This window comes from Ambystoma mexicanum, chromosome 6q (genome assembly GCF_040938575.1).
Source record: "Ambystoma mexicanum isolate Mex_15411 chromosome 6q, UKY_AmexF1_1, whole genome shotgun sequence".
In the NCBI taxonomy this organism is placed as follows: domain Eukaryota; kingdom Metazoa; phylum Chordata; class Amphibia; order Caudata; family Ambystomatidae; genus Ambystoma; species Ambystoma mexicanum.
In genome coordinates this window covers 880364459-880390450 of record NC_090937.1, presented here as the reverse complement: position 1 = coordinate 880390450, position 25992 = coordinate 880364459, and the positions used below count along the sequence as shown (strand labels likewise).

The window sequence follows — 25992 nt, the reverse complement described above, 5'->3', positions numbered from 1 at the left end:
CCTTTTCCATTATTAAAATAAAGCACTTAATAATGTCTGTATTGGGTTCAACTCCTTCCAACTCTCCAAACTACGGACTGAAAGAATATAGTGTTTCTCTTACATTCTGGTTGGTCTCATTATGGTCTGGTTCCTGGTCGAGGTGTGAGATAAATTGCATTATCCTAGCTTATTAGTCTGTTTAATGTCAGCTAGTGACAGCAAATTAACTTGTAAAGGCCATGTGATTAAAGTAACCATGTACTTGTATCTTTGCTGAGATTATTATTTAAGTCTTGTACATAACATTACGGGTGTTCTTTGGATGTAGTGGGTTAAAATAATGTTTGAAACTTGGTAGACGCCAAATATTTTTCTATTGGTTTCATTTTCCACTAATTTAAAGTGGATTGTAGTGTTTCTAAATATGTCTAGTTCGAGATGTCTAGCCCTCCTTAAACATTTGGTAACTGTCCCAAGGTAATTCTGCATTTAATGTGGTTCTATGTATGTTTTTAATTCCCTAAGCGTTCAAGTATAAGTATCACTTTCTTATATAGTAAGCAAGAAATAAGTTAGCAGCAACACTTGCCTTTAACTTTGGAATACAGCCAGCAAGCAACGTAGCAATATTGTATAACGTGTTCAAGAGTTATTTACAAATTGAAGGAATTTTACACTTTTTTTATTTGTATTTTTAGTGTGAAAAAGCTGCAAAAGATGTCAAAAAGAGGCGATCAAACCAAGCTGATATCCCAGACACACTGAGACAGGAGGTGGAAAGCCTGTATAGGCTTGGAATGCCAGATGACTTCTATCACTTCTGGATGTTCTGCCAAGAACTAGATCCAAAAAAGCCTTGTGGTATGTTATTGGAAGTATATTTTGCGTATGCTTTATCAACTCATTTGGAATCCTCAAGCCTCAAAAGTTGATCGAACCGTGAATTTCCATGGGTGGGCTGTTTTTCACTTAGTTGGGCATTAAACTTACTTTTGAAGTTGGAGGGTGTTGGGGGAGGTACATTTGGAGGAGAAGCACACCAAATGTAACAAAACTGGATTTTATTTTTGGGACAGGGCTTGCTTTAAAATGGCAGTGTGCTGAACCGTGTATAGGATTCCTAAGCACATTACACCACTTGGGTATAGTTCAGAAGATGTGGGCAGTTGAGAGGACAGGATTGGTATTTATATGGCGCTAAAACCTGTCAGAATTAGCTGACTTTTGGCTGCTTCTGGTACTTCAAACATGAGGGCTCCAAAGGTAGACTCGCCAGCAAGCCTATGAAACCTTGATATTGCTGGCCTACAACAGGGTTATTTAATCGAACATGTTTTGAAAGATTTCCGAAAGCGGGCGAGTTCTGTGATACAGAGGAGTTGCATAATTTGGGACTGTAGACTGAGAACCTTCGGTCACCTTTAGACGAACAAGGCAGAGGGACAGACAACCAACAACTGCTTGTTGGAGGATGGAACAGATCGACTTGGTAGACACCAATTCAATTTGCTAGACAGTTAGGATGGTGCATGATTGATCAAACATCTGAAGAACAAACACATTATCTTTAACATGATTTATCTCCTCCACTGGTAGTCGATGTAAGGCCCTTTTGTAGGGCTGAGATAATGTTCTTTTGGAAACTTAAACAACGAACTGCAACGTTTTGCGCTCTATGGAGTCTGGACTGATGATTCTCTGGACATCCTGCAAGAAGACGATTACCATATTCCAGGTGGGAATTGACAAGTACGCCCACTATAGTGATATGATCATTTGACGATATAAAGGGATTGGTGAGATGCCTGATCTAGAGCCACTACAGACTCCATCCGTGCCAAAAAAAGAGCCCACATTCAGGCACAGGTGTTCAATGCATCCAACAACACGGCTGAACTCTTCAAAATCTGCAGGGAACTTGCCAACCCATCCGCAGTATCCTCTGCCCCTACTCTTTCCCAGGCCCTCTGCAATTCACTCGCCTCTCACTTCACTTCCAAAACCCAGGACATACTGAACAGCCTTGTCATGCACTCGCCCATCCCAACCTCCCCATCCCCCCCTCAGCCGCCTTCTACCATTCACCTTCCTCCTTCACTCCTGTCTCCCCTGAAGAAGTTACCAGAGTTGTCAAGTCCATGAAGGTCTCGTCCAAACAGGTTGTTCCTTGCTCCTCCAGGAGCTTCAAGGATTATATCGCCTCTCACGCCTCTGCTCTGACTGATCTCTGCAACCATTCCTTTGCTACTGGTTCTTTCCCATCTTCCCTTAAGCACTCCCTTGGGCACACCCACCTTTAAAAAAAAAAAAAAAAAAAAAAAAAAAAAGAATCCTCTGCAGGCCCTTCCTACCCAGCCACTACCGCCCCGTTTCCATCACCCCCTTCCTGGGGAAACTGCTTGAGATGCTCGCCCTCCCCCCGACTCGACTCCCATTCCGAACTTGTTGGCAGTCTACAGAAACTGCTCTTATGAACACCTGTGAAGAACTGATCGCATCTCTTGACTCCATTTCCCCTGCTGTCCTCATCCTTCTAGATCCCTCTTCTGCATTTGACACAGTGAATCATTCCATCCTCATAAAAAGACTCCATGACACCCTTGGCATCTCAGAGCGGGCCCTGGACTGGCATACCTCCTTCCTAACTGACCGTTCCTCCAAAACCATTCTTGGCCCTTTCTCCTCTCCTTCCGTCCGCTACCTGTGGTGTCCCCCGGGCACTGTTCTTTCACCCTGGCTCTTTAACATATACCTTTCTTTACTGGCATGAGTAATTTACTCCTTCTCCCCCAACTTCCAGTGCTACGCTGATGATGACACAACCTTTCTTCAAACTTCCCACTGACGCCCTTGCAGCTGCCTTCATCCCTGACTGCCTCTCTGCTATCCAGGCCTGGGGCACTGCCAATGACCTCTGCCTCAATTGCAGCAAAACTGAGATTATCCCTTTTGGGTCCCCTGCACCTTCTTCTCTGCACTCTGGCCTTCCTCCATGCCCCCCCACAATCCCCTGCACTGTAGCTAGGAATCTCGGAGTCATCTTCAACTCCTCCCTTTCCATCATCCCTCATATTCCGGACATTGTCAAGAAGTCCCACTTTCCGCTCTTTCCTTCTCAAAGGGACTCTACCCATCCTTGCCTTCCCCCAGAGACTCAACTTCAATAGCCTCCTATATCTTCCTTCCTTCCACCCTGCGACCTCTCCAGATTACCCATAATAGGGCAGCGAGATTTATCCTTGGCCTCGTGCCCAGGGACCGCATCTCTCCTGCCCTACTAAGTCTTCACTGGCTCCCGGTCTCAGCACGGATTAAATTCGAATCCCGCTGCATCATCATCCCTCTGCATCATACTCAAGGCTATCTGGGGCTGGGGACCACTTTATCTTCAATGCCTACTGACCAAACGCTCTCCTTCCAGACTCCTCCGTTCCTCCGGCACCAACTCCCTGCTTGTTAAACGTTTTGCCAAACAGAGAGCTGGTGGGCGATCACTTTGATAGGCTGGCACCCTCCTGTGGAACAGCCTCCCTCTCCCGCTGTGTCTTGAGCAAGACCTCCTTAAGTTCTGAAAAAGCTTCAAGACCTTTCTCTTTACTTCCTACTTCTCCTCTTCCCCGCTAATCTTAAAGCAGCGTGACTGATGTGCAGGGCCCTATGAGTCCTCTGGGCCTTGGACCCCTCCGCCCCCCACACATCTCTCATCCCAGCCGCTGTCTTTCTCTATATGGCACTTACTTGGCTCACCCATTCATTGATGATTGCACTTAGGTTCCTCTCCTATCAGCACTTAACCTGACCACTTCTCTAAGCACCTTACCCCTCCCCTCTGCACTTTCACATTCTGAACACTCAAAAGGCATAGTATGTTCGTCTCCCCTCCCTCTATTCTCAATAATTGTTTTGTACTCTTAATGCAATTTTATTTATCCTTGCTGTAATTCATTATTTACCTTCCCCTGTCCCTGCCGTGTTTGTCCTGTGGGCGCTTTGAAACAGTTTTGCTAATTGTAGAAGCGCCTAAGAAGTGACCAATAAATAAAAGGCAGAGATAATGGAAGACTGACTGTACTTTTGTACCAACCTGGCGATCATTACCTAGGTTTGCTTGCCAAATACAGCCCAAGTTCTTGATTTTAGGAGGATAGGTTAGGCCTGTGCCTATAAAGCAAGGGGGTGGGGGGGGGAGTGTAGAGGATCTCTAAGTGTGGGACCAAACAAGGGCACTTCAGTTTTATTGGCATTCAGTTGTAAGCAATTTGTGGGACATCCAATAGTAACCTTGTTCAGGCACTGGTCCGTTCTCTGAAAAGTATCCTTGTTGTCAATTTTCACAAAGCGCTCAGTATCCGCATATGAGTGAAAGTTAAACTTCCTAAAAATATCAAACAACGGCTTAATGTACAAATTAAAGAGAAGAGGTGAAATTGCCGAGCCCTGGGGGTCCCTACAACTCAATTGAAAGTAATCTGAGATGTACTCATTGCACTTGACGTCTTGAAAGATAGAAATGAATTGAACCATGACAAGGCCTTGTCTGAAACTCCCAACTTATTTACGTTTGGGAAAGTAAAATGTTACGATAAACTGTGTCAAATACTGCAGAGAGGTTCAACATTACCACAAGGGAAAGTTCTCCACTGTCTGACCAATTGAGAAGGTCGTCCCATGCTGTCAGCAGTGCTGTCAATAGTATGCTATGGACAGAAATCAGATTGGAATGTGTCCAAAAGAATAATTCTCAACATGATCCTGGAGCGGAGTAGTCACAATTTTCTTCAGAACCGTTCCTGATCAATGAGAGCCAAGATGGTTCTTTAGTGCATATTCAATCCAACCATTTAAATCAATTCATCCATAAAACGTTATTTTATTATTTTAAGAGTTGAAAAAAATCTCAGTGGCATAATTTAGAAAAATGGCATTCCTAAAAGAAATCCTTTCGCTTTGCAACAGCTTCTGATCAGATTCGCTGTCCAGATTAATTTTGGACTAAGGTGTACTTTTATGTTATCAATTTTTACAAAACGTGTGTATGTCAGAATGCCAGAGGCATTTTGGCCCTGGAGAATACAACAAGGGAATGGGCAGCATAGGAAAGGTAGGTTTTTAAAACACGTTGGAAGGCACAGTGGTCTTTTGCAGTTCGAAGAATGAGCTGAAGGGTTTCATTATTTAGCCACAGCAATGGGAAAAGAGCACCTACCCACCCTCTCCAGATAACGAGACACGGGTAGAAGGCAGGCATCATGGGAGCAGAGAGACTGTGCCGGCAGATGGGGGTGAAATATTTCCTGCAAGTACTCAGTCCACCCCATGGCCATACAAAGCTTGGTGGCGATCCAAAGGGATTTGAACCAGACTAGTTGCTGGACTGGCAGCCTGTGCAGTGAACGAAGAACTGGTGAGATGTGGGAGCCAAAGGGGGGGTGTCAGTCGAGATGCAAACCGCCACATTCTGAAGCAGCTGCAATGGGGGGAAAGGGATATTGATCAAGGAATAAAGGGTTCTAGTAATCCAGGTGGCTCAAAATGAGAAAAGCCACCACGAGAGCCTGCAACGACAGGGAGAAAAGGCAGGACCTTATGAAGGACCCTCACTTGGAAGAAACCAGTCCTACAAATAGAACCAACATGGGCTGAGGTACATGAAAACCCAAGTTCTTTACCTCAGACACCGGTTAGGGACAGGAGTGAAGCTCGCCAGGCCTGGAGGGGCGGAGAAAAGCTAGAGTGAGAGGGCCATCCACCAACACCTCTGTATTGTCTGTTTAGCTTCAGCCAATTACTGCCCATCCAACTACCCACCGCCGCCGGCAGCCCCTAAGCTGAAACGCTGTGTCCGTCGGAGCTAAGTCAGGCTGGACCATGATGTGTGTCGTCCACATAGGAGTAGCACCAGAAGCCGTACGAGTGGAGAAGCAGAATAAGAGGTTGAATGTAGGTATTAAGAGGGGAGACAAGGCAGAGCCTTGGGGGTGGGGGGACCTCAGAGGAAAAAGGAGAGATTGTGTCTGTCAAAAAGGATGCCGGCACGGTGAGGCGATTGAGCAGCACCAGATGGTCCACTGTGTCAAATGCCACTGACGGATCTAAAAGAATCAGTGCCCCAAAGACCCCCATCCACCACTGGTCTGCCAATCCGGTTAGATCGTCAAGAACTGAGACAAGTACACTCTCCGTGCCTCGACCAGGGCAGAAGCCAGACTGAAAGGGATTTAGGAATTTAGAGTGTTCCAGAAAAGAGGTAAGTAAAGGAGAAATCGGTGATTCCAGCAGTTTTACAAAGAAGGGGAGGACAACGATGGGACGAAAGTTAGCAAGCACAGAAGGAACTAGATGGGGCTTCTTCGGATGGTGGATAATAGACTGCTAATGTTGCACTGAAAGGACACCCGAAGAGCAGGGGAAATGGGAACTGCCTGAGTAATCTATGGCGCAATATGCAGCATAATTTCCTGGAGAGTCCCTAAGGGATGCAGATTTAAGCTGCTTAGTGGCTCACAGGATGTCATCAGTCAGGAAAGATGGACCGCATCTCAGCAGGGGGAACCGACTGGACGGCCGGGTCAGCACACTGACAATCTGATCTGGTCCCATATACTGCTGACCTTTTTAATAAACAAACTGGGTATGAATAACGCCTGCTGGCGCGTCGATGACAGCGCTCATACCAGAGAGAAGAGTTCCTTAGGCTGATTTTAAAGCACTCAAGCTTCTGTGTACAGAAGGAAGATTTTTGCAAGGCGAATCTCCGGATGGTAGTTCTTAGAAGCTTGAAAGAATCTGGTTCTTTCAGCCAAACAGTAGGATGACTACCATTTGCATTCTGCTCGATGCTTTGTTTTGCGTAAATCGTTTCTAATCTTTTCAGATCATTATACCAAGGCTGAAAGGGTCGACTGACAAACGTACACCATTTTTCCTGAGGCAATGGATCGGCAACCGAAACAAATGCTTGTCAAGAAGAAATCCATTTGGTTGGTGGCATGGAATTTTGCCTGAATATTTGCTATTCTGTTTTCCTTGGATAGCCTATTCCAGCTTCATTTCAGCAGCTACTTTACATGTGCTAAAAATGTGATCACCCTACAACCGGAAAGGGAGAGCACGTGTAACCAAGGAATAAGCAGCAAACACCAAGTCAAGTGTATTACCCAGCGAATGTGTAGAGCCACTAGTAAGTTGCTCAAAACCCAAATTGCATAGTCTCAAAAAATTAGTTACTGATAGTGTGACAGGGGGATTGCATTTAAGGTTGGATTCCCCAATGATCACAAGATTAGAGAACTTCAGATCCAAATTGGCAGTCAGTTCCAAAAATTGACTGCAGAAACATGAATCTGCTCCTGGGAGTTGATGCACAATTAGAAAATGCAGGTTAAAAGATGCATATAGGGAAACCCTGACTATGAGAGCCTCCGTTGTTAAGGCCAAAGAGGTAATTGCCTAGGCAGTTTTTCTAAATCTGGGCAATGCCTACTCCCGGTTGAGCCGATACCTGGTCTACATGAAGAATATCATAGGCGTTATCATAGGCATCGGGCAGCATCTGGACCAGTGAGGGTCCAGAGGATTCGTTCAGCCACGTTTCTGTAATGCAGACCCAAGTCTGGGTTAAAATCCACCAGAAGATCATGGCAGAAGGCTGCGTGAGAGAAAGAGAACGTGTATTAAGCAGCAGCCCTAGAGTCTATTGTTTTGGTGGAAGGGGTATCGAGACATGGTAAAACTGTCGGGTGGGGTGTAAAGCAGGAGACTGGACCATTTCATTAAATCAGTATTGTGCAGAAGATCCCATGGCACGTTCTGCGCCCGGACAAGCACAGGCTGGCTTAACTTTGGCACAGCAAGTGCCTTCCCACTGCGCTCATCCGCTACGCTTCCGGGCCTGGGTTTCAAGTAGGCACATTGTATTGCTGAGGGTGATCCTGTAATGCTGTGTGTAGGTGACAGACTGTGGCATAGGAGTGCGCGCAAGTCTTTGAGTGAAGAAACTGCACTGCCGGGTTTGCTGTGATGTGCTAACTAGGCCGGGCACCCTATGCCCTGATGGTGTACAATCAAATGAAAAGGTAACTAAAATAATAAATTAAAACAAGGATAGTGCAAATAAAGAACATCCTGCGTCTATTCAACTGTCACGACCTGGTATAATTAACCAGAGCCTGAAGGGAAAGAAAATTACAGTGCAGTTGTTAGAGTCTGGCAGACTTATCTGAGGTTATCCACTCACCAGACAGTGGAGCGGGAAGATGAACCCCAAAATGGGCGTTCCTGTAATGCTGCATGTAGGCAGCAAAGAAAGACTGCAGCACATGAGTAAAGAAACTGCTTGTGCACTGCTTGCTACTTCAGTTTTTGATCTTGGTGCTATAAATAAGTGTGAGGGTTTGCCAATGTCCTGGTTCTCAATGTATTGACCTTGTAAGGATGAAGAGCTGAATGGATGTTAGACTGCCACCTGCAGGTTGACTCAGACTTTAACAGCAATCATTTAACTTGCCTGGCCGTCTGAACGGTCTTTCTTTTTCACCCTGAATTAGCCCCACCTTTTCCCCATTTTATAGCTTCCTTTTTGTTTGGTGCCAGTGTTCTGTCTGGAGCCCAATTCTGACTAGCGGTATGTTCTTACTTTTATAATGTGAATTGGTTCTTGGGGTGGAAGGAGTGTTTTGCCCTTGCTCCGATCAGGACTTCTGCTCCAGCTGCATGACGGTCTCATGCCTCTCTTAAGGATCACTTTGTAATTACGATCTAACCCTACTATCCTATTTGTTCTCCAACAATGAATTATTAACTTTGCATGCGTGAATAGTCCCAATTTGCTTTTCAGACCCAGGCAGATCCGTTACATTATGGTGGTTGGTCTGCCAATAATCTTGGCTGCGAATGAAAATAAAAGCCTTCATCTTCAGGGGGAACTTCACCGTCCAGCTCAGACCCCCCACCCACTCTGCATTGATCCCCTTTTTGCATACCCACTCTCTTGATAATTCACTTTAAAATGTTGCTTTTGTGGAGGCATAGCTAGCTGCTGACAGAAGGATATGATCTCTGATTGGGCTCTCCATAATTGGGCCCATTCTGCTGCTTTTATCCCGTGCTCATCCATAGAGCACAATTCGCTGATTTCCTGCTTTCCTGGGTGGGGAGAGGAGCCCGGGCAGCTGCAGTGGCAGCTCTAGGAGGGTGGCTGCAGCTTAGCGGATAACTCGGGAGTGTCTATGAGGTGGCGTTTTTGCCAGGTGACTAGCTGAGAGTTACGGGGTCCAGCTGCTCTTCTGACTACTCCTTGACACTCTGATCTGCTACTCAAGTGAGACTGCTGCCCAAGCGATGGGGGGAACACTGGAGCAAACTGGCTGTGAGGGTTTCTCGACCCCAGAGCTTCATATCATCCCCTGTAGGGCTTGTTGCGGAGGTCAATTTGCCAAAGTGCTTTGCATCCCGCTTCACTGGCATGAAGATGAACGCTGCTGTAATGCAGGGAGTCTTCCATTAAAGACACAGAGGCAGCATTATCCTTCAATTTCATTTATTGCTACTCTTGCAGCAGATTGTAATCTTCCTATTTGTTTTAATAATTTTTTTTAAAAAAAAAACTTCAACAGAAGAATATCAATAACCCCAGTGTCTCTGGTAGTCCCATGTCTATATCTTGTCCCTGGGCTCCATGAGCTTCTTCCTGCCCAGGTGCTTTCCTCTTGGGTGATGCCTTCCAACTGACATCCTGCGCAATGCAAAACACACTGCACACAGAAAACCAACATGCCGCTCTAAGCTGCGACTGAACAGATACCCTCCGACAAAGGGTCTCCTCATGGCCAACGCTGGCAACTTCATTGGCAATACTTTGCCACCTCCGATCTCAGACTCTCAGCTAGTCTTCTGGTTATCACCTGTCAGAAAAGACATGCATTAGCGAGAGTCATACGACTCAACGTACCATAAACAAATGTTGGACATTATATCACAACTGATCACCAATGCTTTGCATCGCTGGGCGGGATAATGCTTGCTTCTGTGTTTTTAATTAAGACTCCTTGTGCTACAGCATGGGTAATCTTCATTCTTGCTTGTTCAAAGCTATGTACTACTGCCGCTGCCACCCTCGCTATTGGCTTAAAATAAAGTCTTAAATGCAGCATCTCTGGACCAGTCCACTGCCTTCAAGATGTCTTGAAGATTTGCTTTGGCTCCAAAAGCCTTGGAAGCCATGGCGCCCCTAACTGAATGCGCCCTGACCTGCGTCATGTTTATGGCTGCCAGGGACATGATTTTGCACACCCATCGGGCTATAGTCGCCGCAGCCACTGGCTTAAATGGCTTCTTGGGCATGATGAACAGTTGCAACACTCTTGCCGGTCTCGCCTCATCCTTCCTTGCTTCGTATTCTTTGATACAGTTGGCAACGCACAACTAAGGCTGATCTAGAAAATGGGGATATGAAATAACTGACGAGTGGCACTACATCCTTTTGGCTATGGAGAAGGTCAAACCATCCGTACAGAAGGACTTCCTGCCCACTTTGAGCACTTTTACATCTGACACTCTTCTACAGGACACCAGGCACATCGCTAGCTTACCCGAAAGCTATTGGTCTGACAAATCCCTGTTATGCGGCCAGCTCATGAACAGCCACAAGACTGCATCAACGTCCCATAGTTGTGCGTATTTAAGGATGGGGGGGGGGCTTACTGACTTTTAATGACCCACATCGGCATCACTACTGGAGGGTGACTTCCCCCTCCATAGGGTCCCCATCCAATGGATCATGCCCTGCTAAAATTGCTGACCTGTAGACCCATATAGTTTGAAAAGCTTTGCCGCCTCTGGCTAGGGATGCTAGAAAATTGTGCAATTGCAAGAAAGGGCCTGAAATGGGATGAAGTTGCGCTGGCTGCACCATCTCCCCCATGCTGCCTCATAACTCCTGAGCATAGAGGGGGGCCCAGGATTGTTTGATCAAACCTGCAGCTGGTCCTGAAATGCCTGGCAGGCTCCACCTGCTCACAATACCCTGCACGCTAGCAGAGGTAGCTGCCCTGTCTTCATCCGAGGATAATTCCCCAACGGGTCCGACAGGAGATCCTCCTTAAGAGGCACTCGCAGGTAATCCAAAGAATGTTCCATCAAAACGAAACCACGCTTGCGAATTCACTTTCGGTGCTACTATAACAGCTTCTGCTTTCTCTCTCCTGATCTTCGCTAGAACCCTGGCTAACATGAAGGGAGGGGGGGTAGTGCACTGTGCTTGACAATGCTTGACGAAAAGCGTCTGCCCCTTGCGCTTCCAGGTCCAGTCTCCAGCTGACAAACACTGGTAACTGTTCAACCTGGATGCGACTAGGTTGGTGTCTAGAGGACCCCACAGGGCTGCAATCCGAGGGAAAACCTATCTGTGCAACATCCAGTCGCTGAAGTCATGCCAGTAGCGCGAGTTCCAGTCGGCCGCTATGTTCTGCATGCCCGGGAGAAACCCTGCTGTCGCAGATCTTCCGATCAAAGCAGTAATACCAGAAGTCCTTAGTCAGTTCCACTAGCATGCGCGACCGCGTGACCCCCAGGTGATTGAATCGGACTGTGGATATGTTGTCCATCCTGAGCAGAATGCATCACTCCGCCTTGCCCTTGGTAAAGGCTTTTATTCCAAGAGCGCCTGCGAGCAGTTCTAAGCAATTGATGTGAAGGGACAGTTCCTCCTGCGAACATCTGCCGCCTGTCTCCAGATCGCCGCACTGTGCTCACCAGCCTGCTCTACAGGCGTCTGACTATGACGAACTCTGGGACGTCTCTGAAGATCACACATCCATTCCAGGCTTCCATGTTCTGAAGCCACCATTCTAGCTCCAACCTCCCTTCCTGACCCAGGGGCACCAGCTAACGATACCTCAGACCTTCTTGCAGGCAGGGAATCTTTAGTCTCTGAAGGGCTCTGTAATGCAGTGGGCCTGGGAAGATGGCTTGGATGAAGGCTGCTAGAAGCCTGACAATCCTTGCTAGAGCATGGAGAGATATCATGGACTTTGCTAACACTGCCCTCAGCTCTTTCTTTATTGCTATGATCTTGGGAGCTGGCAACTTCAGAGTCGCTCTCATTGTGTCCTCTACAAACTCCAGAGATTTCAAGCGATGCCTGCGGACCAGTTCGAATTTCTCCTGATTTATCAGAAAACCTAGTTCAAGCAGCGGGGCCGCCCACTGCTTCTGGTCGATGAGCACGCGCTTCTCGTTCGCCTGCATGAGGATGTAAGTAATTGATCATGTGGCTACCTCATTCTCTCATGGCTGCTGCCACTGGCCCGATATTTTTGTGAAAGCCCAGGGTGCTGCGGCTAGACTGAAAGGAAGGCATTTGAATTGCTGTATCAGTTTGTCCCAGATGAAGCCGAGATACCTGCAGTGTTCCCTGGCAATCGGAAATCATCAGATGGGCATCTTTTGAGATCCAACCTCAATAGCCAGTCCCCCTTTCGGGGATGTCCCTGAGGAGGTGCACTCCTTCCATCTTGAAGGGCCTGTAGACCAATCACGCATTGAATTTCCTTCAGGTTGATAACGGGCCTTACTTTCTCTTTCCTGTGTACCAGGGACATGTTGCTTATGAAGTCTGTTGCTGTTTTCTATTGCGCCCTTGCTCACTAACTGCCTTGACTCTCTCTAGCAGTTCTCTCCTCGCACGCTTGCGTGAATCTCTTTGGCCTGGCTCGGTGTACTGGCATTACTACGAACTATAGCTCAAATCCTGCTACTGTCTGAAGCAGTCCTGAATCGCTTGAAAACATTCACCATTTCGTAAGCATAACTGAGTCCTGCCCTCCAGGTTCTTGCACTTCTCACCGGAATGTGTTCCTGGGTGCCGATAATACCCACATCCTCGGTTGCACTGCCCTCGCGATGGGAAGAATGCGTCTTGTTGACAGGACTCCAGTAATGTGCTCTTGGGTTTTGAGGCCTTCTGCGAGGGAAAGCGACCAGATGCACAACCTCTGCTGTGACCGGTCCCGGCAAAAACTCTTAAGGGCAAAATCTTTTAAATGGACGTTTGTGCTTTCTCTCGGGCTGTATACGTGCCCACAAATCTTCCAATTTCTTTAAGGCTTTGCCAAATAGAAAACCATGAGCGGCCTCGCCTGCCTCGTATGATGCTAGCCACCACCCTTTACGCCCAGTTGGCTAGGGTTTTGGGGTCCAGAGGCTCCCTGCTATCCTTAGCTCTTATTGCTTGGTCCATGATCTTAGCTATGGGGCCCGCCATGTCTAAAACCTTCTGCAGGCAACCTTTCTAGGCTCGCTCCATGCCCTTTCTAAGATCTCTGGAGGCTTTGGATATGAATGTAATCATTGTTCGGTCTAGTTGTTTCCACCACCTTTCCAGGTTATTCCGGTCTGGGATGCTCTGAGCACATTCAGTCTCCCATCCTTTTCGAGCGTCTTGCAGAGCCTTTGGGTTATATACAATACTACTCTTGGTGATTGCAGCCAGTCATTTGATATCGGGTGCACGATTGATTCAGGGTCAAACATGCCCAACATCCTCTTTGGGCTCCTTCAAATGCTTCTCCTTGTATTTCCTCTTCCCACTCTTTGACTTTTGGGAGGATTTCGAGTCTGACACTACAGACTCTGTTGTGGAGTTGTCATCCCCTATATTTTGCGACCCTGGGAAAGTGGGTAGGAAGCTTGATGCGGTTGACTACATCATGAAGGCATCTTTCAGCTTTTCAAATGCGTCGACGGCCTCGGGAGGCTTTCTGTTTCCCTCCTTGATGGGACCCGGGGGAGTCAAAGAGCACTTTCTCTTACGCGTCTGGTCTCTCCCCTTATTAGTTGGCTTATTGGTAGGCTGTTCAGAGGACGTGCTGGTGTCAACATCAAGCCTTTATTTCCTTAGACCATCCCCAATTAAATACTCCAGGGCTACCAGCCTATCTTGGAGTAGGCGCACCCCTTAGGACACTGCATTGACCTGGGAGGCTCCCAATACCCTTTTAAAACGAAGTGTTGGGTCTGAATCTTCCTCGGAGAACACCTGGTTTTGGCTCCACACACTCCTGCCATCTGCTTAATTCACTAGTGCCTGGACGGAGCAGTCCGAGTCTTCATGGGGGAAAGAGGGTGTGCTGCCTATGGGGATCAGTAAATAACTAATTTCCACAGCCTCAGCTGGCAGTTGAATGCTCTCTTCCTGGTGCTGGAACTTCGGGCCTGATTATTTGGGCTCTGCTGCTGTGACTATCTGTTGCCTGAACTCGCCCTCCGCAAGTAGCTGGGAATTCTATGGGCTCGTCTTATGTTAATTTGTGCTCCCGACCCGTTGCGCTGTCAATGTAGGGCATCAGGAACCTACGAGCTGATGGAGAAAGTTGCCTGTGTACTGGGTCGCATTTGGATCACAGTGTTCAGGGAAAATAACGCTGCGTTAGGAGAAAAGCACCTGTCTGCGTACATGAGCCTCTGGGCTCGCGCATTGGGAGTTTCCTCGTTCCAAGTGCCTTCGCTGCTGCAACAAAGATGGGAAGGGACGCTGGAACAGTGAGACTGCCTCACAGAGCGCTCCCTCTAGTATGTGGTCCGCCGACTTCGGTGGGACAAAGTCTTGCGCCGTGTATAGCAGCGTGCAGCAAGTTTCAAATTCAATATGCTGCTCAAAGGATAATATATTCCATATGTTGTGCAGATAAACATTTCACATAAATGGATGTTAAATAAAATTCAATTAAACATAACGTTGCACTCTGATAAACTCTCAATAACTGGAACTAACCGATATGCTACTTGGCTCTTGGACGAACAGAAAAAGAAGAGGAAAGAACCTGGTCAGGAAGTAGCTCATGAGCCCAGGGACAGGTTAGGCCTGGGACTACCAGAGACACTGGGGTCCATGGGATGTTCAGTTTTTTGGATGTTTTGTTTTTCTGTTTACAAAAAAAAGTATTAAAAGAAAATGAAGATTTACATCTGCTGGAAGAGTAGAAATAAATGATCGCCTACAGTCTTGATATAGAATTGAACTTAAATTAACTTCATGGGCTAATCCCTGTTGTCTAGGTCTCTTGAAGTTTAGCAAGTGTTCATAAAATGGCACAGACCACTATTGTTCCACGCGCAGGGCCACTTTGAACTGAGGGAGGAGAGGTCGGGATAAGAGATACTAAGCCCTCTACTGTGTACACTCCTATCATGCTGTAAAATCGAGCCATAGAAACTGCAGTTCCTAGATTATCAAACTGTTTCCTCTTTCCCATTCACCCCTGACCAATGAGGTGCCATCAAAAACAAAATCAAATCTGAACCTTGTAAAGTTGTTGGCGAGCGGTTGCCTAGAAGCATATTGAGCACTCTGCTGGTAATTAAGACCTGTTCCTCTGAGATGACAGCAACTCACTCTTTGGATCATGCCCTCCCCAAGCAGTAGTTTATGGAATGTCTTGACTAATTTGTAAACCGTTTCTTGAAGACCTTGCAACATGCCATGATTTTGAAGCCCCATTTGAGAAGTATAGCATGTATTGAGATTTACAAATAAAGGCAGTTACCACTAGTTAGGGTTTTGGTTATTCATACACTTGTGATGCTAGCAGCCACAGTGGTATAATGGACTGGGTTGATCAGTTTTACCACAAGATCAATGATTATTATCAAAGAATATATGTATACATTGTAGGTTTATCTTTCAGAGGTGAAATGTCACTACAGACAGCGTTTCATCAAGCATTATAGGAAATACATTCTCTTGACATCCTTAGCTGATGTACATTAAATACAGATATCTAGTGGCATTGCACAGTCTTGACACGTTTCAAAGCCTTTTCTTGAAGATATTTCAGGACCCACCCTCTCAACTGAAATCCCCTTTCTACATCTGTCGATAGCCTAAAAAGAAGTTCAGCAATTGGAGTTAAACCAAAATATCTCATCATCCAACTTGCTTCCATCAGATTAAAGGAGAATGCCAAGTAGAAGGCCAAGCATAAGTCTGCTTTATGCTGAGGCTGGTTTGAGCTCTAACTCTTTTAGGAAGTGGGTCTGTGACACTGGAAAAATAAGACTTGCAACCAATCACAAGAGCTTATTTGATTGACACCAGATCAAATAGAAGTGGCTCTTTCCATTTGGTCTACAATTCTCAATTGAAGAGTTTTCACAAGACCTCCATAAGAGAGGAAGTAGTCACTGTCGTGAATTTATCACAGAGCCCCGTCTTTGTAGTGCAGAGGCAGGCCACCCCACAGGGGAAACCCTGGAGGTGGTCTAAACCAGGAGGGGTGGCAAGGCTCAAGCTACTCGACCGAGATCTGCTTTCATAACTTTATAGCACTGTTCACTAGGGGGTCAATTGTGAGTACATTGGAGGACTCCACAGTATTTATTATATAGTGGTGGGCATTATGGAAGCGCTCCTATATTATTTGGCTTCCATTTTGGTGTTGGGCTGATTGGGTGGAGGGTAGGGGGGGCGGGTGGGCGCTGTCACTTCTCAACACCACCGGTGCAAGTTATTTTCAGCCTGCAAGGATGTGTTTCAAACCTGGGTGGGGTTCTCGGATTGCTGTGGAAATATACTATATAATATTCAAGTTGAGTTTATAATGAATGTGGGCATTGGATCTGCTCAAAAGCTGCCCCAGTAATGGTGTTTTACATGGCTCTTAATTTCAAGGGAGATATCTGGTTTCTTTTGGTGGTGGGGATCCTTTGGTTTACTATTCGATTTAACAAAATTGTTTATATTCCTGCATATTTGGAGCATCCTCTCCTCCACACCCCTGCCATTAGAGCACATGTTTGAAATTACCTACGAAAGAAACCCCCTTATTTTAATAAGACCAGGTTCATTTTAACCACTTCCACACATGATCAACACATCCACAAAATCGAAGACTTGTGGTGTGGTGCTGGCATTCCATAGAGATCACCCATTCAATATTTAAAGTCAGAACATTTATAGAAAAGGTAGATGTATGTTAAAGTTCAAATGGGAGGCATATGCCATTAGCGCTAGCTGATCTATGAGCCAAACTCACAAGAAGAATTTCCCCTAGGTGGGATCAACCGAATCTTTCATTTGCAGAGTGGGAGATTATGTTAATGGGGGATTTAATATTTTTTGACAAACCTCTTCTTGGTCTATCCAGTCCGGGACCACCTTGTAATTCAGGTTCCAAAATCATTAAAGATTAAAGGGTGGGAGGGGGGCTGGACGGGACGTTTTGAATGTTTGATGTGAAATTTATGGAAATGTTTGAGAATACCTGGTGTATGTAAAGTGTTCTCCACACATCCTCAAAGATGGAGCTCTTCCTTGTTGGCATTCTCTTAGTGAAAAAGATAGTTCACTAGTAAATTGGTATTTCGTACCTCTCTGATTTTGCTCAATTAGTTTTGCATTTTATTTTTTTACTCCAGTCTCCTAGGACTGGTTCTTGGCACTTACTGTCACAATTTCTGAAAGAGCCTATGTTGAAAAAGATTGAGAAATATTTTACCTGAGTAATCTGACACATACTAACATGGCTAACTGGGATGACCTCAAAGCCGTTTTTTGAGACAACTTAATTACTGAGCTTAGAAAAGGGCGTCACGTCTTGCAGGCAGCAACTGATCAAAGAAGTGGGAAAGCTCTATTGAGAATTTCAGGTCCACCCACCTGCTGTGTCTTGAGGCAAGGAAGGGCATCAAGGGACTGCTAGACACTGTACGTACAAAGAAAGTGGAAAGGATGCTCCTGTTTCTCAGCTAAAAGTATTATTTTAAATCAAATAATGTAAGCAGCCTACTAACTTTTTTAACTCAGTAGAGCAAGCGCCTCTAAACATTAAAGGGATTGGGTGTTCACGAGGGAAGAATTTACTAAACACAAACTTGCATGGTACTAGGTCAGATGTACTCCTTTTTATATTTGGCTCAGCTGTTGGTCAGGGACGATCAAATAACATATTTGTGATGGGTACATCATATTTGCGATGGGTACATGTGCCCATGTATTATGAGCAGAAAGTTTCTCAACAGCTTTGTGACATCTGAGGGGGGGGGTTAACACAGCAGCTGACTCACTGTAAATTACATAAAGTGCAAGGCCTTCCCTGGTTCACTAGGAGCTTCTAGAAGACATTTTGCTTACAACTAAGACCAGACCTGGTCTCCTCATTACATTTCTTTGATTTTTTTTTTTTTAATATTCTGAGGCTCTGACAACATCCACCACGGAATGAAAAAAATAGTGCTGATCCACCATCCTTGAAACGATCCCTCCACGTGCTTCTTAAAGGCTGATGTCATTGTGAACGTCAATTGTATGTTTTTTTATCAAGATTTTGGCAATTAGATTGGAGATAGTTGGGGCTGAACATTCGACAATATACGAAGGATGGCTCATTAGATTGAGAAAGTCGACGATACACGAGTATGCTGATTTTCTACAGACACTGAAAAGGTCTTTGAGTAGACTAGCACTTGCTCTTCCGCACCCGGCATTCCATGGGATTTGGCAAGTAAAGCCTGTTACAAAGACCCCTATAGCTATAGTGACTGCAAAAGGAGAGACCTCTTGCCCGTTTCCTCTTGATATGGAAAGTATTGACCTTACCCTCCTCTTCACCCTTTACTTGGAACTATTTGCAGCCAGAGTTGGGCATAACCCCAACCTCACCGGAATCCCTTTTTGGGACCAAGCCCATAAATTGAATATCTTTGCAGATGCTCTGTTACTGTCCGTAACAGAGCCCGTCAGTTAAATCCAAATTCTTCTTTGGGAACTAGATATATTTTGTGCAGTAGCTGACTTTAATGTTAATATACACAAAACTGAAACTGAACAGTGCTCTGGTCCAGCATTTGAGCCAGGTTTCCCTTTCAGTGGATCCAAGGGGAATTTCAATGTTTGGAAATCTTTATCGGACTCTCACTAGATCATTTTCTCAGTACTTTATCAGTTTTTTAAAACCAATTGAAACACACTTGTTGAAATGGGGATCTCTTGAGGTCTCCCGGTTGGGACGTATCGTCAGTAAAAATTTATTCTCCCTAGTCTCAGGCTCACTGTTCTGGTTTCGAAAATGTGTTTATTTGATTAAATGTGATGGGTATGAATTTCTTTTGGAGAAGAAGCGTAGGGTATCATCCAAATGGTTGCAAGCACCCAAGGGTAAAGGGGGCTTGCTCTCTTGGATTTTGGTGTCTACTTTAAATTGGCTCTACTTGGTTCTCCGAGTGGATGATGGGAGAGCTCGAGGAAACTGGGCTTGGGTGGACTATCTGGTGGTCTGGACTTTCTTGCTGTGGTCCTATGTTTGAGCCAGCTAGACCCTGAAATGTATATGCTATATTTGCTGGTAAGATCAGTTACTTTGACCACATGTAATCATCTTGCCTCGGAATGTAACCTCTCATCGCCGTATCCACTGTAACCTGAACTTTAAAACTTTACACCTGGAAGGGTGCTTAATGCTTTTTCCAGATTGCGCAAACATGGTCTTGGGTCTATAGGAGATATATTGACCGGTCCTAAAATAATTTCTTTACGCAATGCAAGTTCGACTTTTTTACAAGAACAGGATAGATTTGTCATTTGGTGATGTAGTCAACTCTTGGAACAGCTGGGACCAGATTGCTTACCCCTTTTGAAAAGCTGTTTCAGAATTCAGTGGGTTTCAGGAATTTGGTATCTAAACTATTCCACCATTGAATCAGGCATTCAGTTCCAACAGTGGGAATTTGCTAATAATTTTGATGTTGTCTCAACTGGAAATATTTGTTAGCAGAAACACTAATGAGGCAGCTCATTATGCATATTTGTGGCAGAGAATGATTTGCCCCTGATTAATCGGGTAGAGTGCGCCACCGGATGTTAAATTTACATTTCTACCTATTGTGACCTTCTACAAGTAGAAAGTGGCGCAGATACTCGCCTATGGCGCCGAGGTGGAACTTCGCCTCTCATGTGATTGTTGGGAGAAATTGGAGGGTCATTTTTGGTGCAAGATCTTAAAACTGCCAAATGACCTTCCAATGTGTATGATTAGGCACGAACTAAGGCTCCAGACTCTGGAATCTGTGGTGGCTTGGAAGACCGCCTCTTCATGTAGAAAGTGTGCCCTGAAGAGTGTGGTGATGCCTTTTAAGATCTTGGCATTAGATAGCAGGGTGGTATAAGGCCAGTTGGAACAATGGCGGATTAAGTTGGAAGCTTTTTTTTTGGATAAGAATGTTTCTGGGTTCAATGTAAATATTGTCAAATGCGAGGTGCTGAATATTTCATTTGGAGACGCCGAGCTGCAGAGTATTACTCAGATCTGCCCGTTTAAGTGGGCAGAATGGACCATTTGGTATCTGGGGATATACCTCGCAGCAAGAGTTGAGTGGCTTATACGATGCAAACTACCCATGTGCCCGAAGAGAGATCAGAAAGAGCCTATTGCGATGGAGCTTGCAGGAGCTTTCTATGGTGGGTAGGATAGCGACTATCAAGATGATGGTCCTGCCGAAGCTCCTATACCTATTTCAGACATTACCCGCAGGGGTCCCCAGAAAGGTGGTAGAAAACCTCCAAACGGACATCGGCACATTCGATTGGAATAACCGACTGACAAGGATTTCTGTCGCCATCCTTTATAGGCCTAGACAGGAGGGCTAGCCTTCCCCAATCTCTGGAAATATTTTCAGGCGACGTAGCTACGAGTCCTGCGCGACTTAGTGGTTCCACCACGGTACACTAAGTCATCGAAAAAGGTGGAGGAGCAGGAGAAGGTAGCAGGGCAGCCCCTGCAATCTAAGCTATGGGTACTACGTCAGGATTGCCCCATATGGGTATACGAACTGCCATCTACAGCCACAGTATTTTTTTGAACGATACATTTTATTAAGCATTTCAACAAAGGCATATATGTACACTGACATCACAGCATTTAGTTAAGCAATTCGTTATTAAGCTGGGTCCTCAACCTGCATCACCGTCCACTACAGGATAGGCGACATTAGGGGGGTGGGAGAGGTGGGGGGTGAGGGGGATTGTTCCACTTCGTCTTGTCTCTGTATGTTGTTTTTGGTTACCTCTACATCTCACCTCCTCATCTGTGTTTAAGTACGGATCGCTTTGCAGCCAGCGTGTTAGCAGGGGTCTTCTGGTGAGAGCTGGGTATCTTTCTGAGTAGTCCATAAGTGGTGCCCACGTGTTTAGGAATGAGGTCAGATTCCCCGAGCGAATCGCTGTAATCGTTTCAGCCACTACGATTTCCCAACGTTCTTCTATAGCCGCGGGCCATAGCAATCTTTGCTGCCAGGAGGAGGTGTGTGCATGGGCACGCCATGAGTACTTAAAATGGGAATTATCCTCCCCCGGTTTCCCCCAGGAGTATTTCCTCTTTCCAATACCCCTCTGCTTTTGGGCAGGTCCATACCATGTGAAACGGGGTGCCTTTCTCTGCACATCCTCCAACAGTTTGGGGGAATATCCGGATTGGATTTGTTTAGTTGGTCTGGATTGACATAATAACTATAACAAAGTTTATAGCCCCTTCCTTATTTGAGACGCACCGAGTGCTCTTATGAAGCCTAGACCAGACTTCATAGACCAGACCTTCCCCCATTCTTCAATATCTAATTCACGACTCTGGTCCCTCTCCCAGGCGAGCATATATTTCTTTTTTTCGTGGGATCTGTTCGGTCCAATGGGTGGTAGAGTGTGGATATTTTCCCCCTAGTCGTTCCTGACCGAAGGTTGATCTTTAAAGCGTCAGGTCTCTGGAGCCCTTTTCCCTGACTGTTCTGTGCGAGGCCCAGTGCCTCAGCTGGGTGTCAGCCACAGTATTTTAAAGCGTGGGATGCAAATGCACAAACTTGATTCCCAGGCCCAGCCACTCCAATTCCCCCACAACAGTAGCTTCTCACCAGCGTACCAGAACACCTTCAGGACATGGCAAGAGGGGGGCTATGAATACATAGCACACATGTTTGAAGGGGGGGAGGATGTAAGGTCTTTCTCTGAATGTAAAGATACTTTTGGAATCTCGGAGGGCAAGCTGTGGCCCTACCGGTAAGGGATTGCTGAAACGCTGAGTTGGATAATGGGCCTCCCCATCATACCCCTGAACTCTCTGTTGGGCTGGTTGTCCCCTCGCCTAATCAGCGTAACGAGCAACCAAGGGCAGCAACTGCTGTTGATTAGGCTGCTGCTATTCATTGCCAGAAATGCCATCGCAGCTCGATGGAAGTCCACACAAATCCCCCATATTACATGACTCGGTTAGCGGCATTTGATTTGAGTGACATTTATAGAACGCCTTCCCTGTGTGGTCTAAGCAGAGACTGCATCTAGGCGCAGGTTTTAAATCGCAAATGGTCATGTACTACTGGTAGAACAGTTTACATGAAAAGGTAGGTTTTTAATTGCTTCCTAAAGATGGGTAAGGACTCAATCTGTTGAAGATCCAACTGAAGGGAGTTACAGGAATGAGGTCCAAAGGAAGAAAAGCGATTTTATCACCCCAGGTTGTCGTTTGACAAATGGATCTGTCAAAAGGCACTGATCATAGATCGAAGTAATCGGTTTGGGCAATGAGTTTGAATTTGTGGAGGTTACTTATCTGTGAAAAGCTGACCTACACGTTGCATGGTGCAGCAGAGTCCTTCAGTAAGTGGAGAGCATTCCTTCAATATATTAAGGACTCAAACAAAGATTGCACCTACCCCCCCCCCCCCCACCCCCCCTAGGCTTAGCGTCCTGGTGCTCCTGAACTTGTCATAAAAGATCCTACTCATTCCTGCTCAGAAACAGGAGAATTTTAATCTAGGTACTAAGAGCGATGTAGGCTATGGACAAAGGGAGATGGTGGGAGGGGCAAGGGAGGGAAGGGGAAGGAAGGAAGGGAGAGGTTCAGGGAGGGGTTGGGGCAGGGGTTAATACAAAGTTAGCCAGTTAAGCCGAAATGTAAGCATTAGAACAGCGACTTTAGCCATTGTTTATTGCAATGTCAAGAGCAATGATCTAATTGAAGTTATCTTGTTGAAAATAGAGTTGAACAGAAACGCATTTAAAAACCATTAGGTAACTAAACGGTTGCTAATGGCGATATAACGCTCGGCTGCATTGTTTGTTATATTCACTTGTAATGCGCACCAGACCGGAAGGAGTACAGGAAATGCAAAGCTTAAGTTACAGGGTAAGGTCATGGGTTGCATACAGTGTACAACATACAATAAAGCACAGGTAGGCGGCAATATCAATTTACACACAATACATGCAAAGAGAATACAAAATACAATAGACAGTATATATACAGGCACTAGATGGACGTTGGCTCATTGGCCAGGTGGGCGAAGTGAGGAGGTCCATAAGATCAAAGGAGAACAGGATGGTGATGTGTATATGCTCGAGTTGTATGAGGATAAGTGGGTGCCAATGGGCTAATCATTGGCAGACCTCAGTAGATTAATGTAGTTGGTTCTGAATTTTGGAAAGGGCTGTTCCTCACGTAGAGGGTTAGGCAGTAAGTTCCATAATTGGTCTGCTTGAACCTGGAATCTGCTACCCCCTGCCTTAGATGGCCTGAATCTTGGAATGATGAGGCTATTGGCATTTGAGTTTCTGGTAGGGCGCGTGTGGTTTCTTTTAGTGAGTTTGTTACAGGGATAGCTAGGTGCGGCATTGTTCAGAGCTTTGTGAACCAGGGACGCTACTTTGAAGTGGATTTTGTTTTGGGTGGACAGCCAGTTGTTTTGACGCCTCATCTTAGAGATATGAGATCATTGAGACACACCAAGGGCGGCTCGTAAGGCATTGTTTTGTAGAATTTGAATTCAGTGGGTGATGGATTTATTTGCTCCAATGTAGAGGGCATTACAATAGTCGAGCCTCGAGAGGATTAGTGCTCTCGCTAGTATAAGGCAGTTGTTGTCAGAGAAAGTGCTTGTCTGCTCTAATTAGCTTGCATGTGTAGGCGGTGGCCGAAGCCAATGACTTCACCTGCTTGTCGAAGGAGATGGTGGCATCCAGATAGAAGCCAAGTGTCTTCACGTCTTTAGATACCTTGATATTCCCATCAATTTCAAATGAGGTATAATTCTGGCTAAGTTTTTTTAATGTTCGAGTGTGTTCCTAGGATGATCAACTCTGTTTTGTCATCGTTCAGGTATAGACCGTGGGTTGCCATCCATGCCTGGACGATGATATACACCCTATTCACCAAGGCCAAATCCTTGTTGTAATCCCCGGAAAGTGGGAGGAGTATCTGGGTATCGTATGCATAATTAGTGTAGGTGATACCGAGATGGTCCAGATCATCAAAAAGGGGCTTAGTGAATATGTTGTAAAGAGTCGGAGAGACACACGAACCCTGAGGAACTCCGCACCGGATGGGGATTGGGTCAGCCGCTGCCGATGGGGAGAACACCCTCATGGATTCAATCCAAGTTATGGCCTCTCTGCAGTCACTGCCACACATTTCTCCAAAGTACCTCATGGTCCACGAGGTCGAATGCCGCCGAGAGGTCCAGCAGCAAGAGGAGGGCCATTTTTCCTTTATCTCTTAGTAATTCTGTATTACGCTCGGCCGCCTTCTGTAGTATCTCCTCAGTGTAGCCTTTTCTGCGTGAGATGCTTTTAAAGAAAAGCCCTGGGCCTAGTGAATGTATGTGTTGCTCTTTATGGTAATAAAATGTCCCAAAGTGAAGATTTTGCAAATGCAGAGGAGTCTGTGTGTTCATTTTACAATTGTGCATTGCTGAAAACTGGACTGCTTATTCTGAAGGCCCAATAGTCATTGCAGTGATAACCCTTAACTGTGGAAGTGGGCAGAGCCTACAGTGATTTCCTATCGAAATTCAGTATGAACATACACAACCTTAGCACTAAAGGGGACTTTGATAGTTTACAAGGCGCACTTTACTCGGCTGGGCATAATGAATGGTCAGTTTTTTGGGCAATCACTATGACATCAGTTTTGGCTAAGGAGTATAATTCCGAACTTCTACAAAAAGAAGATACATTACCATTGTTAACTGGGTAATAAGGGGGATGGACGGCGTTTGGAGTGTGGGTTGTGAGGTGAGAGGTGGCATGGACTCCAGTGACAAAATAGTTATTCTGTATAAAAAAAAAACGTGCTCCTTCTTAGGATGTGTTGGTTCTTGGATTCACAATGGGATATTTTAGCTGGTGCACTCCTCAGTTGATTTTGTTCAGTTACTTTCTCCAGGAAAGTGAATGATTGAAATGATTTGAAATCCTTTTAGAGTAAGGAACCATTCAAAGATTTTAGACAAAAGTGTTTTACAGACATATTCTAAGTTTTTACTCAAGGTGGCGAGGGAGAGTCACGTGAGCCAGTGCTCCTTTTGCTTGCCGATTTCCAAGATTCAACTTGTATGGCTGAGAAGCCTTAGCATACCTATGCTCAGAACCCTTTGCTATTATAGTGACTGAACAGTAGACTTCAGGATTCCTAAGGTATAGTTTGTGGCCTTTGGGAAATCAATCCGATATCACCCTTCAGCTAAGAAGCATCTTGCAATATGGGTTGTATGCTATATGTACAAATGTCCAGATAATATCAAGTTAGGAATAAATGGAAGGGGGAGACTGTATTTACTCCATAGGAACAGGCACAAATGGTAGGCATTAGCCAAGGAGATGATTACATTTATACAATTTTGTATATCAAGTCTCCTTGGGTGGAACGTTGTATGAACTGAAAGGGTCATTTAGGTTAGAAATGATGAAATGGAGCTGGCCAAAGCTAACTTTGCAGCAGGCCAAAACCATGTGTACCATGCCGAAGAAATGCAAAGACCTAACATCGACATTGATGAGACAAGCTGAAGGGTAACGTTCTGTTCGTGGATACTGAAGGCTTAGACATGGAGGGGCTAATTAAACCACTTTTATTACAGATCAAACCTGACCTACAACACTTAAGCTGATTGTGCTGAACTGGGACCATAGTGGCCTGTGAAAAAGAGGTGGGCATGTCAGTCCACAGGATGTGTTAATAAAATGGCACACCGACGCCA

At 45.6% G+C, this 25992-nt stretch overlaps 1 protein-coding gene across 3 annotated transcripts in view; it reads left to right on the top strand.

The window, feature by feature from the left end:
- Positions 1-25992, top strand: part of HPF1 (histone PARylation factor 1) — a 281970-nt gene that overhangs the window by 37915 nt on the left and 218063 nt on the right. For all 3 annotated transcript variants that reach the window (XM_069631405.1, XM_069631407.1, XM_069631406.1), the window contains exon 2: positions 681-843. In XM_069631405.1, coding sequence (XP_069487506.1) covers positions 681-843 — 163 coding nt within the window. The remainder of the gene's footprint in view (positions 1-680; positions 844-25992) is intronic.